This window comes from Exophiala viscosa (assembly GCF_022695815.1).
Source record: "Exophiala viscosa unplaced genomic scaffold EDD37scaffold_6, whole genome shotgun sequence".
Lineage (NCBI taxonomy): Eukaryota > Fungi > Ascomycota > Eurotiomycetes > Chaetothyriales > Herpotrichiellaceae > Exophiala > Exophiala viscosa.
Window position 1 is genome coordinate 598,039 of NW_026944358.1, and position 15,134 is coordinate 613,172.

At 51.5% G+C, this 15,134-nt stretch overlaps 6 protein-coding genes across 6 annotated transcripts; 2 read left to right on the forward strand and 4 right to left on the reverse strand.

Moving 5' to 3' along the window:
* Window positions 1-134: 134 nt before the first annotated feature.
* EDD37DRAFT_681827 (secretory lipase) lies at window positions 135-1,842 on the forward strand (the record flags this gene model as incomplete). Its single annotated transcript, XM_062819772.1, has 2 exons — window positions 135-886; window positions 933-1,842. Exons 1-2 carry the CDS (start codon window positions 384-386, stop codon window positions 1,840-1,842), a joined length of 1,413 nt encoding a protein of 470 aa, XP_062669485.1. The 5' UTR covers window positions 135-383.
* A 68-nt stretch (window positions 1,843-1,910) lies between these two features.
* Window positions 1,911-3,604, reverse strand: EDD37DRAFT_430082 (2-methylcitrate dehydratase). The gene has a single exon (XM_062812662.1). It carries the CDS (start codon window positions 3,455-3,457, stop codon window positions 1,979-1,981), a length of 1,479 nt encoding a protein of 492 aa, XP_062669486.1. The 5' UTR covers window positions 3,458-3,604; the 3' UTR covers window positions 1,911-1,978.
* A 249-nt stretch (window positions 3,605-3,853) lies between these two features.
* On the reverse strand, window positions 3,854-5,826 carry EDD37DRAFT_687064 (beta-N-acetylhexosaminidase; the record flags this gene model as incomplete). Its single annotated transcript, XM_062819929.1, has 1 exon — window positions 3,854-5,826. Exon 1 carries the CDS (start codon window positions 5,672-5,674, stop codon window positions 3,854-3,856), a length of 1,821 nt encoding a protein of 606 aa, XP_062669487.1. The 5' UTR covers window positions 5,675-5,826.
* Window positions 5,827-6,674: 848 nt separating this feature from the next.
* On the forward strand, window positions 6,675-8,624 carry EDD37DRAFT_658155 (uncharacterized protein; the record flags this gene model as incomplete). The annotated part of the gene is made up of 2 exons (XM_062818953.1): window positions 6,675-6,764; window positions 6,819-8,624. The coding sequence occupies 2 exons, from the start codon at window positions 6,675-6,677 to the stop codon at window positions 8,622-8,624; spliced, it is 1,896 nt and encodes a 631-aa protein (XP_062669488.1).
* An 879-nt stretch (window positions 8,625-9,503) lies between these two features.
* On the reverse strand, window positions 9,504-10,764 carry EDD37DRAFT_609816 (uracil-DNA glycosylase; the record flags this gene model as incomplete). Its single annotated transcript, XM_062815162.1, has 2 exons — window positions 9,504-10,287; window positions 10,373-10,764. 2 exons carry the CDS (start codon window positions 10,762-10,764, stop codon window positions 9,504-9,506), a joined length of 1,176 nt encoding a protein of 391 aa, XP_062669489.1.
* A 292-nt stretch (window positions 10,765-11,056) lies between these two features.
* Window positions 11,057-15,125, reverse strand: EDD37DRAFT_430463 (mediator complex subunit MED14-domain-containing protein). Its single transcript, XM_062812666.1, has one exon. It carries the CDS (start codon window positions 14,870-14,872, stop codon window positions 11,438-11,440), a length of 3,435 nt encoding a protein of 1,144 aa, XP_062669490.1. The 5' UTR covers window positions 14,873-15,125; the 3' UTR covers window positions 11,057-11,437.
* Window positions 15,126-15,134: the final 9 nt, after the last annotated feature.

Here is a 15,134-nt window from a genome sequence, read left to right on the forward strand (position 1 = left end):
TCGATATCAAAGTTGCTTATCTAATCCATATGGGGGAAATTTCCCACATCGACATCGACATCATTTATCCATCCTCTTCCCCTTTGATTCTTTCTTCACCGATACTCCGCATTTAGTCTCTCCACAACCACCTCCTTCTCTCATGCGGAGTCAGTCGGCTGGTCGGCAACAAGTGGAAGTTGATCTGCACATTTCAACACACTAGGGTGTAGGATGCTGGATGCCATCTTTCTCCATGCTGGTCAACTCATCGGCATGTCGACCGACGGCCACCGTAGTGTCAATACACGTCACTAGGTAGAAAGAGGGGGATATAAACATGGCACAAGACCATCTCAGGACGACGCACTCACTCAGAGCGAGTTCGACTCGAGTCCCGCACTATGGTCTTCCCAGCTCTTGCTTCCTTCTGGTTTCTGCCACTCCTGTCGCTATGCCAGGCACAAGCTCCAGTTGCTCAGAGTCAGAATACCACCTTCAATGCAACGTATGGTCATCTCAACTCCTCACAAGCCGAGTCCCTCATCGCGCAGGCGAATCTGTCCGCTGAATTCTCCGTGGCAATCCTAACAGCCGTCAACTTCGAACGCTCCAACTGGGCAGGTTCCTCAACTCAGCTCGATCCATTTTACGTCGATGTCCCTTCCAACGACTCACATGCCCCAGCTGGCTCTGTCATCAAAGTCGAGCAATACACCAACACCTCCTTCTACACGGTAGCGCCTAATGTCGCGTTGTCACGAATGCTCTTCATGACCAAGACACTCAATGGCACCACGATTCCCGCATCCGCATATGTTCTGTGGCCATGGCTTCCACGCCGTTTTGCCAACGTCTCCGGGCTACCCGTGGTAGCTTGGGGCCATGGCACGTCAGGCTGGAGCGGGTGAATGCGGACCGTCTCATATCAGGAACTTGTGGTACCAGTACAGCGCGCCCTTCATTCTCGCTCTGCAAGGCTATGTGGTCGTCGCGCCAGACTATGCCGGCTTAGGACTGGATCACGACTCGAACGGCACATTCATCCCGCATCAATACCTCGCCAGTCCAGCCGCTGGAAACGACCTGATCTACTCCGTCCAAGCTGCACAGCAAGCCTGGCCGTCGCTAAGCAAGAAGTTTGTGATCATGGGCCACTCTCAAGGCGGCGGTGCAGCGTGGGGAGCTGCCCAGATCCTGGCGGAAAATCCTGTGCAAGGCTACTTGGGCACAATCGCCGGCTCACCGACCACATCCATTCTGCCGCACAATATCAGTACACTAGACAACGGTGCCACCTTGGGCTCGCTACTGGTCAGAGTCGGCACGGGAGTCAGCTCTGTCTTTCCATCGTTCCAACTGTCCGACTGGCTGAACGACAAAGGTGTACGCTCCGCACAGCTGCTGCAAGGCTTACAAGGGTGCCAGTCCGTCGCATTGGAGTTGCTCAGCCAGACCGAACTAGTTCAACAAGGCTGGAATACTAGCAGCTGGTATTTCGATGCGTTGAATAATTTGACGACAAACGGTGGGAAACCCTTCGCCGGGCCGATGCTGGTCCTTCAAGGCACGGCAGACCCGTCCGTCGATCCAAATGGGACGACTGCTGCAGTCAACGCAACTTGCCAAGCATATCCGGATAGGTCGTTGGAGTATGCGACCTTTGAAGGAGTCACCCACGTTCCGGTGTTATATGCTGGACAGCAGGTCTGGCTGGACTGGATTGCGGACCGCTTCAGTGGCGTGAATGTATCGTCAGGGTGTCACACGACGCATTACCAGCCTCAACTGGCTGTGAGTGCCTATCAAAGTCAAGTTGCGCTGTTCCTGCAATATCCCTTGTTCGGGTATGAGACAGCTTGAGGCAAGACGTGGCATGGGCATAACAAAGGCATCAAGGGTTCGTCTCCCAACGCAAAACCACTGATGAAGGTGCTGTCATGGATTTGCATTAAACATGCTGCATGGTATCTACCCCGGTTTTCAAGTATACCTAAGTTTAGTACAACATCTCCAACAGTTTTGTCACAGTATGACTTTCAATATCCTCCACAGCATCACGTATCGCCGTAGCTCTTTTCTCTCCCAGGACCGGCGTGACCAACCCAAAGAACTTACTCTCGACTCTATCCCTAGTAAACGGCCTCTGCGGCTCGCCCAGCGGATACGGAATATCCAACGTCTCGACCTTCCCATCACTGTACTCCACCTCAATCCTGCTCCCAAAGTGCTTGATACCAGCATCACCAACACACACAATCTTATTCGACAACTCATATATCTCCTTATCCCCCAATCTGTCCTCTTCATACGCCCGCACCGCAGCATCACTCCCATACAAAAAGCTATGCGCGGTAGTATAATACGCCGAGAACTGCGCGTCAACCATATTCTCAGGGTGGATCTTATTCGCAATCCGTGCCCCCACGACACTTACATTCGCGGGACTCAAGCTCAGGGTTATCCTCTTCACACCATCCGCGCCAACACCGCGATCTCGGCCAAGGGTAGTAGCGTACTCGATGAACCCGTGCGTCATGCGGCACGCGGGGAATGGTTTGAGCGATGTCTCGAGGAACTCCCACCTCTGCCCCAACTCAGACGTCAAATACGCCAGATCTTTGTCAGATTTTGGACTATAAGCGTGCAAGAAACCCATCGGACCTTCGAGGATATCTTTTGCGCCGAGAACTCCCGCCTCAGCGAGCGCAACACAGACGAATGCATCGTGCACTGCGAAGCCAGGGTGCAGACGCTTATTCCACGCGCCGTTGGCGAGATACTGCATTGATCCCGCCGCTTTGCTGCCGGCCAGACCCCAGGCGTTGGCTAGAGTGGTGGCCGGGAGGTTTTTGAGCACGGCGATAGTCGCCACGGCGCCGAAAATGCCTGCTGTGCTCGTGTTATGAAAGCCACGGGCGTATGCTTCGTTGCCGAGTTCTTTGCCTAGACGGCATGTGATTTCGTAGCCAATTGCAACTGCTAAGAGGAAGCGATCCATATCAATCGAGGATCCAAGGATCTCAGCTTGAGTGAGGCCAGCGGCTATTGCGGTGACGCCGGCGTGGAGTGTGCCCTTGGCGTATGTGTCGTCGAAGTCGAGGGAGTGGCCGAGCGCGGCATTCAACAGACCTGCGTATTGGGGTGTGAAGGATTTGCCCAGTCCTAGGACTGTGCTTGACCCTCCGGTGGTGCCGCCGAGGGTTTTGATCGCGGTGAGGATAGGTTGAGTTGAGTCAGAGGACTGGCTGGCGGCGAGAGAGACGCCGATGTAGTCTAGGATGTATTCTTTGAGTCTGTCGCGGATGGGAGAGGTGAGATAGTCGGTAGAAGCGTTGGCGACGAAGTCGACGAGGATACTTGTTACGGGTATGTTTTCTGTGCTGGTGGTGCCATTGGCACCGTTAGTCCCATTGGTACCATTGGAGGCAGGGTGGCCATTGGTCACGGCGGAATCTAGGATAGAGCCTGGCGGCATGGTTTCACGATTCGTTTTGATGAGAATGGTTGATGAAGATGAAAGTGTTCAACGAACGGTGAAATGCATACTATGCTCCCTACTCAAGATTCAGTACAAGTATGTATATAATATGCCGGAGTATCAAAAGCCTCCACAATCCTTGAGGGGTCGTCGGTTACGAGAGTTTATCTTGCCTCGGAAACTGTGCAGGAATATTATTGGAGATCGAAATCCTCATCTCGAAAACGTCCGAAGTTTCTCTTGACGTGCGCCGCTATCGGAGCCTCACCATTGAGGACACGCCATATTGTCTCCTTCGCTAGGCCGTGACATGAAGCATCTGTATGTACATAGGAGACACTGGTCTCCTGACTTCCGCCAATAAACATGATGACTCGGACACAGATTGGTGTGTCATTGAGTTGTCGCATATTCTGCGAGTACTGTTTGGTTGTAGTACAGGTCGCATGCATGTGGATGCTGAAGACAGTATTTAGGTACCAAGGGTGCCGCCTGCACGCCATTTGCAACGAGATACTCACGAAAGTTGAGGATCCGCTGCGTCATCTCGGTCGTCCGTTTGATGCCAGTGACCGGATCCTTGTTTCCAGACCAGGCCAACTCCGCCATTGCTGCCGCCCTCGGCCACATCTTGTTCGAGATGACCGTGTCGTCGACTTGTTCCGACCAGAGAGGTACTTCAGTCCCAAGGACATGCGATTGCTGTTCTGCTGTGAGGTTCAACGTAAAGTCGTAGTCGTAGATACGTTGCCAGGTTTTAAACGGGGCGCACCACGAGCCTCCACTGCCTAAAAAGTTGAAGTTCGGAACAGAAACATTCGGGTTGGTCATTTCATTGTACCGGGGGTCGTTGGTAACCCATCCGCCAAAGCCGCAATCGAGGTAGAAGAAGTCGGCGGAGGAAACCACGATGTCGTAACCCATGGCAGTCAAATTCTGGATGTTTTCGAGCCCATTGTTCCAAGTCTGAAGGACAATGTTCTGGGGCAGGGTCCATGCATGCGGCGTTGCATTGATGATGTCCTCCCACATCATCAAGGTCTTGTTGGCTGCTGCTCTGAAGACTGGGATCGCCCGATCGACCCAGACTTGAACAAGATCATTGTAAGTTCGTGACGAGTTGGAAGCGAAGAACTCCTGGACAGCCGTGCTAAAATTGTAGCAGCCTTCTTGGAGTTCGTCTGCGCCTACATGGTAGAAATTGTCCGTAAATAGGCCTGCGAGTTCCCCAAAGACATTGCTCACCACTTCATAAGTCTTGTTATTCAGTATATCGAGCTGACCCGGATTAGGCTCCACTGCTGTGTGGTATGCCCAAACATCGTTGGACCACCAGCTGTTTGCACAGGCTACGATGCTCGGATCGATCGATACGTAGCCTTGACTTGCGTGACCTGGCATGTCGGTTTCAGGAATGATTCGAACACCACGAGCGCGGGCATATGAGATGACGCCGCGGATGTCGCCGTGCGAATAGGTCTCTTGTGGTGAATACGCACCTTCCGTCATCTGTGGGTAGACCTGCATTTGAACGGGCCAGGATTGTGCGTCCGCCAGGTGCCAATGAAGAACATTCATTTTTGAAAGTGTCAGACCATCAATCTGCTCAAGGATTTTTGGTAGACTGATGAAATTGCGTCCGGTGTCGATCATGGCTCCCCTATAAGGATAGTTGGGGAAGTCCGAGATGTAGACAGGTTCCTCAACCATGAGGCCTCCATGCCCATCAGAGATGATGATTTGCTGTAATGTCGTGAACGCGTGAAGAGCACCCCACACGGTCCTAGCGGTGATGTTCACTGTTGGGGAGTAGGGACTTATGCTCAAAGTATAGGATTCATCGACGCCTTGTTGCAGATCAGCAGTGTAGTCAGAAACGGTGAGACTGATCTGAGTAAGAGCTGGACATGCGCGTCTGGCTTTACTTGACGAGGCTGCCCCAGTAGGAAATGCCGCATATGTGGCTATTGGAGCTTCAACTGCTTGAGGCACCCATTCTAAAGTGGTGATAGTTGTCCAAGCCCGATTCCAGGCATCATTGACAATTTGGCTCGCCGGAGTAATGAGTGTGATATTGTTGGCGACCTCGATAGGGCCCGATGAGCCCCATGTTATTGACTGCGGGGCTGGAAGAGGATTGACCTTGACGGCGTCAATAGAAGTGACAGAGATCCCAGCTAGCAAGGCGGTGAGCCTTGTTGCACAGGAACGCATCTTGTCAAGTTTGGATCGCTCAAGAAATTAGCAGAAGGGATGAAATGACTGGCAATTTTGAACTTGAGGAACATCGAGCTTGTTATTGACTTGAGACTCGGGAACATTAACTGACGGTGAGCACTGTAACCTGTATCGGCAGATTATCGTGTAGTATCATACCGTCTGTACGATGCTTCGGTAGAGGTAGAGGCGGGGTACTGCACCTGGTCGTACTTGACAGTATACTCACCTAGCCAATGAGAGGGCGATAAGCGGCGTTGCAGAGAAGATGGTATCTCAACATGATATTTGCGGATGGGAATGATTGCAATTGCAACGGTGACATTGCCGGTAGAAGGAGGGAAAGGTGTGGCTGAAGAAGCTGGAGCATGGCTTATCTCTTATCTCGTAGGCACTTGTTCATGGTGGCACCATGACACCCTTCCCGTGGAACGTTGCAACCACCTTTCCAGTCAATCGAAGACTTTCAATACCACATGTTGATAAAGGCTTCCCATGCCAGTCTTCTACTACTTCGTACTGTTTCCCATGAGGTTGCCGTGACCTTCCCCTTCCGTCGTACCGATCTCGACTGACACCCCAGCAGAGCAATTGCGCCGGACAAAAATGCCGTGGCTCCTGCGCGACAGACGCTTCACAGTCTTAGTGTCGTTATCCTCACTTTTTTCCGGTGTTCCCAATAGAATCGAAAGATGTATATACCTAGGTAGCTAGCCTTGTCCGGTGCATTTTGGGATGACAAGGCTGTGATGCGGGGAGAACACCCGTGCGCTAGCTCTCTGAGGCATGGCGTCCCTTAAGCTTAATTGTTGGCGCCTTCCCTAATCATTCCGGCAATCATCGTTGATCAGTCTCTTCCGTGTCCATGAAAAGCATTTTCCAACGCGCCTGCCGTGAACAATGATATTATAAGTCGCATCACGACAGCGCACACAGAATCTGAGTCTACTAACAGGGCTCTCCTCCATGTCAACAGAGCTTTATCATCGATGCGACAATGTCCGAGCAGGACTCTACCACCGACCCGATAAGGGAAGATGATGACTCAAGACCAGCCAAAAGGCAACGCAGTTTCATCGCGCGGCAGGTACAGCTCCCATCTAGCCTGACATTCCTGACACCGTGCTGACTTACTCTACAGGCATGTGAAGCGTGCAGAGCAAAGAAGACGCGATGTGATGAGGATGATCCATGCAGCCTCTGCCGAACCTTGGGCATCGAGTGCATTTATGTACAACGCAAAGTCACCAAAAATGAGACCTCGATGAGCATGATTTTCAATACCCTGCGAAGAATGGAATCCAAGATTGAACATTTGTCACGCCCTACGACCTCCGAGCACCTGCCTGATGAGACTCATCAAGCCGAATTGAAAAGTGCGACCATCAGTCCTTACCACATCGACCCGGCTATCTTCCATCCATCGAGCGCCTCTCCTCAACCCCCATTAGTGAGGAGCGCGATCCATCCCCCAGCAAGCGGGTCCGTCATATCGTTTAGCGCTCATAGGACGATCCACTGGCCTGGCATTCAAAAGTCGCTGTCACCAAGTCTTTCTGCTGCCATTCGTAACCTCAACGCGACTTATCCTACACATCTCGAGTCCGGACGAGCATCATTACAGCCTACCATCAGGGGGCAGGCGACGCTGACGACTGGCGATTGGTTGTCCTCACTGAGTATCTCCTTCGTAAAGGAACTATCCAATGCTTATTTTGAGACATTCAATCGTGTCTATCCTTTTGTCGATCGGGACCATTACTTCCTCAGCACTCTTGCTGTCGTGGTTCGTGAAGGTTTCGGCTATGATATCGAGTCGTCTCTCGTCTTGAACATCATGGCGCTAGGATGCATGGGTCTCAAAGCTTTTGAGCAAGGCGGCTTCAATACTCCGGATCATGATTCCGTTACGCCGCTTATCCGTCATATAATGGACGAGGAGATTCCAGGATTGAGCTTCTTCAACGAAGCGCGAAGAAGAGTCGGCTTCTGCATGTGTGACCGAGACATCCAGAGCTGTCAATACTACCTGTCCTCAGCCGTCTTCTACGCGCAGGTGATGCGACCAGTCGATGAGTGGATGATGGCAAATCGCGCAGCAATAACTTGTGCAGCCTTCTGGAAATGTCCGCCTGAACCACTCGATGAATGGTCAGCTGACATGCAATCAAGACTGTTCTGGTCGACGCTTATACTGGAGACCGTGATCATCCAGGAGTTGGAACTACCCTCCAGCGGATTGAAAGAGTTCGAGGATGTTGTACCGCTCCCAAAATTTACGGCGTATCCCTACGTTGACAGCACACGATCTCGAAACGCGGACGACTCCTTCTACCATTATCATTTCCTTGCACAGATAGCTCATCGAATCATCCTAACGCGGGTTCGTGATGAGTTGTACTTCAGCAACCCTTCGTTCACACTTGCCGATGAATTGTCACACCAACTCGAAGAATGGCGAGCAAAACTTCCACCGGCGTTACACTTTGACGAAGACGATCCGGGACAGGCTTTTGCCAATCCTGCTGATGCTGTGGTTGTTGGACTACTGCAGGCTCGCTATCGGATTTCAAATTTCCACTTGGGCCGGCCTTTTCTGTACAAAGCATTGCAAAACCCGGCCTCTGTCAGCGAGACCGATTTGAAGATGTGTTCCAAGTCACTGCGATTTGCCATGGACTCACCATTCGCATGGGAAGTCTGTGCAAGCATGAAGAATTTTATGCCTGTTGGGTATTTCGCAGCTGGGCAGTTTTTCGGGCAGCTATTTCTCTTCCATGCATTCGCACACTCTCCGGACTATCGACTACGAGATGTGCTCCCTGCCGGACACGAGCTCTGGTGCACCAGAATGCTACGATACATATCCGAACTGGCAGTAACGAATCCCACCATCGCAAAAGATTTCCAACTGTTATCAACACTATACCGACTCGATGATACCTGAAAGCTGACTGGAGTAACTACAGTACTTGACCACCATCGTTGCACCTCGAGACCGCTTACCGACGTATGGATAGACACCGACCGGTATACAGATTGAGTTCAGTCGTCAGCCCATCCCAACCTGCTCAGGTCTCGCCATGGGAAGCAAAACCTGTTCGATGGGCGTATGACCTTCTCCATGTCAAAGTCTTCCTAACGGCCGGCTTTCCGCTTCGAATCCGGCCGCACCCCGTGTCGCTTCAGGACTGCGAACGGGTCCCCAGATCTTTTGGAAAGTATGACGTTCTGCTCGCCGGCTATAACTACGACATACGCTAAGTACGAATGGAAGTACTTGCGTAATAGCATCTGGACTATGTCTGTTAGGTCTACTCATTCCCGCAGACTACCGTCAACAAAAAGAGCCTCATTCACTGGAGGACATTTGACCTCCCGTGGAAAGAGCCTCAATTTGTTGGCCGGTTGCCGATAGCCTGGGAGGCCAACTAGACCTCAGTGAAAGAGGCTCTTTTTTTTGACGGTAGTCTAGGAGGCTATTTGACCTCCCGTGAAGGAGGCTCTTTTTTTCGACGGTAGTCTGGGTCGCTATTCGCGTTCTATACGAAATTCCTGCCAGTCCTGCCAGTATCCTGGTACAGACTCAAGACTCGGGCTTGCCGGCGAGCTGCAGTCCTATGCCTATTGAACAATCACATACGGTGCCTGCCTTTCATGGACAGAAGCGCCTTTGAATCACGACATAGAAGTAGAAGTGGATATACTTCTCCGTCATTAGATAGGTATTCCATGGATAAACACGAACTATTCGTACATTACCCCCCAGAAGACCTGCGAAGAAGGGGCCCGAAAGTCCTACCCACCTTCGAAACACGCTTTTCCTTCACGTATCCTTCTTGTCCTGCTCCGCTTCCAGCTTAACCACCTCGTCCAGCGCAGCAAGGGCGTCATCGTCGTCCTCGCCCGCAAACTCGTCCTGCTCGACGATCTTGTGCTCCTTACCATCGTCACTCTTCTTCTCTGGCAACTCTGTCACCGGGCCATCTTCTTCGGGCTTCTTTTCCTGCGTCTCAGTGACTTTCACAGGCTCCTGCACATCCGGCGCTTTGATCGGTTTCTGCACATTCAAATTCCAATCAATCACTCCTTCGGGCCCATACCGACTCTCCAGCCACTCATTAGCCTTCTTGAAATGCCCACAGTCAAAAAATCCCTTGTGAGCACTGAGCGGCGAAGGATGCACGCTCTTCAGCACCACATGTTTTGCACCGCTGATTCTATCGCAGCGTTTCTGCGCTGGACTTCCCCACGCCAGAAACACGACGCCTCGCGTGCGTGTCTTGACGACGGTGTCGATGACCTTTTGCGTGAACTTCTCCCAGCCGTGATTGGCGTGGGAATTGGCCTGGGCCGCGCGGACCGTTAGACAGGTGTTGAGGAGTAAGACGCCCTGATCGGCCCACGGCGTGAGTAAGCCTGAGTTCTTGGCTGGGGGTGTAAAGGAGGGATAGTCGCGTTTTATCGCCGTGTATATGTTTTTGAGAGACGGCGGGGCTGGTGTTGGTGGGCGGACACTGAAGCAAAGGCCGTGGGCTTGATTGTGACCATGGTATGGGTCCTGACCTAGGATGACGACGCGGACTTTGTGGAGGGGGCAGTGGCGGGACCTAAGATGACCATTTTGTTAGTATCGCCGGCGAAAGGGACGGGTTGGGTCAAATAGTGTGATATGGGGTTGGTGAGGAGTCATACCAACTATACACATCCTCGAGAGGAGGGTATATCTTCTGTCCCGCGTCAATCTCCTTCTGTAGGAACCGCTTGAGATCCAGGAACTCGCGCGACACAACTTCATCTTTCAATTGAGCTAGCCAGCTTGGATCTAAGGTGTCGATTTCAAGTTTGAGAAGTTTCCTTTGCTCATCTGTCAGGTTGGCAACCCATTTGTCCTTGTCGAATTTGATGGGTGAAGCGTCCTCCACTACTCCTCCATTCGTAGACGTCGATGATATTGCTGCACTGTTACCACCGGCAGATTTAGACGTGGTTTTAGGAGGGCCGAAGAAGGAGGTCAAGTCCGCGTTCTTTTTCGGTTTCTTTGCGTCGGGAGTGGAGGTCGGGGGATCCTTGCGCTTGAGAGACATGGCTCTAATGCCGACGGCAGATAATGAACGACTGGTAGCTAATCGAGGAAACACTAAGACGCTGGAGCGAACAGGTGAGGCAGCTACAGCGACTCGTAGCATGCGCAATCGCAGGAATTGAAGTGGTGTTTAGGATGCCAGATGAAAATGCTATCTGGTGATACTGCATTAAACTGCGAGTACCTCGAGAAAAAGGGACGCGTCTCAATCGCCTACGACGTCACGATACGCGTTTAGTGGAAAAGGCGGAGTGACCCCGGCTTCTTTCTTTACAGTTATTGTTCAGCCTCGTGTCTCTCAATATTGATCAACCCCTGACGAGGCTCTAATAGTCCACTTACAGCTGACATTGTTATGGAACAGGATAAATGTGACTATCGTATTCTCTGGGGAGAGATAACTGAGCCTCTTCTAGCGAGGGCTGCATTAAGTCTAATCATTTACACAAACACAAGACTGGCAAGTTTTCATCATGCCAATAACCCAGTCTGCCTTGCCCATTGACATTCAAAACCATCCCGACCTTTGGGTATTTTGCATAATCACACGAGCCCGGGCTTGACCCTCCAGGCAAACCCATATCATAAAAATAAAAACGCCTCAAAACCATTGTACAGGCCATAGTTGACCAAGGGCGTTCTGCAACCTCTGTTTCACCCACAAGGCTGCACTATTAGTCCAACGTGATGACCTCCTTGTTTTTAAGAGGACCGGTAGGCGCTTTGCCAGCCACTGCTGGCCTTCCAGTATTGACATTGAGGGGTCGTTGTTGTTTGGCAGACCCATTCGGCACGGCGTTGCTGTTGCCCGGCGTCTTCCCAGATGCTTTTGGCTTGTTCGTACCATTTGGCAGATTTTCCTGCCCACCATTTTGGGTCTTGACATCCTCACCCGGTGCCTGGGTCTCAATGGACTGTTTGGCCCAACTGCACATAACATCGTGGACCGCTTGAAGTAGGTGTTCCGGTTGATCTGCCATACATGCTGCAGCATTATCAAGTGCAAGCCATTTTGACTGTGCATCGGCCCGGGCAAAAATCTCCTGGCGCAATTTTGTCCGCAGCGATGGTGTAGAATATGACGGTCTTGAATACGACTGGAAATCCTCAAGCGCAGCTCGTACTAGCCACATGGGCTTGTTTAGCGAGTTGATGTGTTGCAAGATCTCAAGTCGTGCTAGGAGATGTGGTTGCGTGTTTGTCGCAACATCTTGTGGTACACGTCGAGCTGGCGTAAAGTATTGCAAGCCAAATGCTGTGGCACTTCTGACCAGGAGATGGACTCGAATGCCCGTCTCACTGCTTTGTGGAATGGCCTGTGATCCCTTTTGCACGATTCCGTGCTCTTTTTGCAGCTTATGCAAGAAGGTTAACAAGGGAAGCGTCAATGTTAGAGATGTCAGAAAGTTCCAGACTCTCTCCGCAAACGGTATGTGCGCGTTCTGGAACAGCCTCGCATACTGGGGCGTAAGCAGAACATGTGGATTGATGACAGGAGGGTGAAACCACAGCTCAGGTTCATGGGAGCCGCCGCTGAAGACCATAGTGACATCCAGGGCTGTCTCTTGACCCATAGGAGCGTAGGTGACTTTAAAAGTGTCGTTTAACTTCACCTGCAATGTCAGACCAGGCAGCCGCTGGACCTGCTCAAATGTAGCAAGATTTCTCTCATACTTCGTGGCTTGCTCAACGACGTAAGGAACTGCGACCTCGGCAACGGGTGACGCGACCCGAAGGGTGACCATACCACTCCTAGAATCAAATGTCACATTGTTGGCCGGTATTAACATGTTCTTAACTTTGGTCAAATGATCTGAGTATCGTAAAGCAGCACTACTTGCTTTGTGTCGGAATCGGGCAATAGTCTCGATGCGATCGTCGTTACCCTTGATGCCCTCGAAGCGGATCTTGATTGTTTTCCCACCCTCCAGTGATGAAGCTTTCGACAGCCTGGCAGGTGGCCCTGACTGCCTTGAAAAGCCTGTTGTGGCCATGTCGAATTCGAAAGTCAACTCTGGCAGGATGTACTTCATTCCAAAAGGTGGGAATGGTGGCAGATTGAATTTCATCTTCTGTTGTGTAAGATAGTCGGCGTTTCGCTGTAAAGAAAACACTCCAGTCACATATTGTCCAAGTCGTTCAAACCACGCCGAAGACAGCTCCTCTCTTACTTCGATCCTTTGAGTGCGAAGGACCTGGAATGAGGCCTGAGAGGTGAATCCGCCAATACTAGATCGCTGCAGCAGCCACAAGTAGTCGCCGTTCTGCGCATGTGTGAATGCCACGAAAAACCCCAAGCCCCATTGTGGCTGTCGGAACAGATTTATTCTGACCTGTGGTCCGCCAAACAGTGTCTTGGTTTCTGCTTGGTTGAATTTAAAGGCGCGCATGACCTCCCATCGGGTGCCTGCGATGCCCGCAAATACTACTGCTTCCATGACACTGCATCGGAAGTTGAGTAATTTCGAACCAATCTCATCTGCGATGCTCTGTACTCGATTGACCTCGTACTGCAAACGTTCACTCCTTTCGCTTACTGGACTGATGACAAGTAGACCCGTGACCGAATCTACCTTGAGTTGGAGATGTGATACTCTTGACAGCTGCATTGTCAGGATGCACTCCTCCGGGTCTTCGTCCGAAACAGTCTGCTCTAGGGACAGCTCAGCATTGCTGAAAAGTGGTGAGAGTATCAACTTGTCGTAGACAGAATCAAGGACTTGCGTAGAATGTTGCGCAATGACCTGACGGAGGATGTCTTCGAAGCACAGAACGGACTCATCCAAGCTCAAGTGCAGGGATTCTGCTCTTTTACCACGACACATCCACTTGACTTCAAGACAGGGCAGAGGCTCGTCTGCACCAATATTAGGGATAGCTCGCCCACTAGCTATTCCGATTTCGAGCCAACTCTTATTGGCCGGTCTTTCCGTCCAGTATTGCACAATTAGATTGCGGCGGATCATCTCAACACGGAGGTTTCCTGCCCATTGACTCCAAGACAATTCAAGTGCTTGTTTGTGGAATTCGGCCAACTTGTAGGACAGTACCAGTTCGTGCAGGAACAGATAGCACCCTTGAAGACCGTCTCGATCAATATTGGAATTGCTGTATCGTTCAATCTCTGAGTGTAAAGCATCGGGTATGTGAGGTGCTGGTGAAAAGGCGAACCGAAAGTCCACCATGCGAAATGGCGAATCGGTGCTCTCGTCTAAAATGGACACATCAAGCTCGAATTCGTTCGAAACCACAAATGTTACGCGACCATCGTGAATGTGAAATTTTCGCAGTTGAGGGGGCAGGTCGTCAGAAAGTGCCAGGCGTACACTCAGTGCATGGTTGAGATGATCCAGCAGTCGTAATATCTGTTTGGGTGAAAGGTCTTTCTGCGGAATGTAGCCCAACGTGGGAAATTTTGCTACCTTCCCTTTCGACAGGACCTCAGCAGCCACTTCCAGATCAGGATTGGGTACTTGAAATCCGGCAGATTCTTGCTTTAGCAGAGCCAGTGAGGAAATGGTGTTCCAATATGCCTGCCGACGCCGCATTAACCAAAAGTTGATGGAAATAGTCTTCCCGACTTCCTCCACGTTTTTACTCCATTCCAGGAGAACCAGTAGTTTTATGAAATCGGCTTTCTGATCGTTGGCGAACCTCAGCAAGCGGTCCTTCTTGTCAAGATTTGCCTTGGTCTGGTTGTTTGGTAACGAGTTGGGCAAAGCCTTGGTCTGATCTAGATTCTGTTCTGGAACATGAATGGCAGCCAATTGTTCCACCATCCTTGTCAGACCAGTCCAACATGATTGCGAGGCTCTGCTGATCAAGGCGGCCATCGGCAAGTAGTTGTCTTTAGGAATCAAACGCAGTATCTCCTGAGGAGCCTGTTCGAGACCATTTGCGACCCTAGGAACCAGATCGCCGTTTGATAGTTGACTCGTACTGTGTTGACCATTGACCTGGACCGAGGATCCATCTTCAACTGGTGCCGCTCGGCTTTCGTTGGGGCCTACTTGCTTTATCTGGTGGACATCGGGGGCGGGATTTGCGACGTTCGGTGGAACGCCATTTTGTATATGCGCTCCATTGACCATGGGCCTGTCCCCGTTCATATTGACACGAAGTCTACCATCAGACGCTGCATGGCCGGCACACTGTAAAGCGCGCTGTCGTGGCCAATCGAGAGTGTGCCCTTTGTTACCCCTCTGTCAAGTCTCTTTAGCACCCTAATCTCCGTGTAGCCAATCGTAGATTCACGCAGATGTTGGCGCGACAGGGCCGCAAGTCGGAGGCGCGAGGAGTATGTTCGGCTCGGTTGGGCTGGAGACTGTGCTGGAGTCACTGGAGGCAGGACAGTGTCCGAGCGAGTAGCGA

What these genes read in the sequence shown, in the direction of transcription:
- EDD37DRAFT_430082 (XM_062812662.1), bottom strand. Translation starts at nt 3,457, where the DNA reads ATGCCGCCAGGCTCTATCCTAGATTCCGCCGTGACCAATGGCCACCCT.
- EDD37DRAFT_430463 (XM_062812666.1), bottom strand. Translation starts at nt 14,872, where the DNA reads ATGAACGGGGACAGGCCCATGGTCAATGGAGCGCATATACAAAATGGC.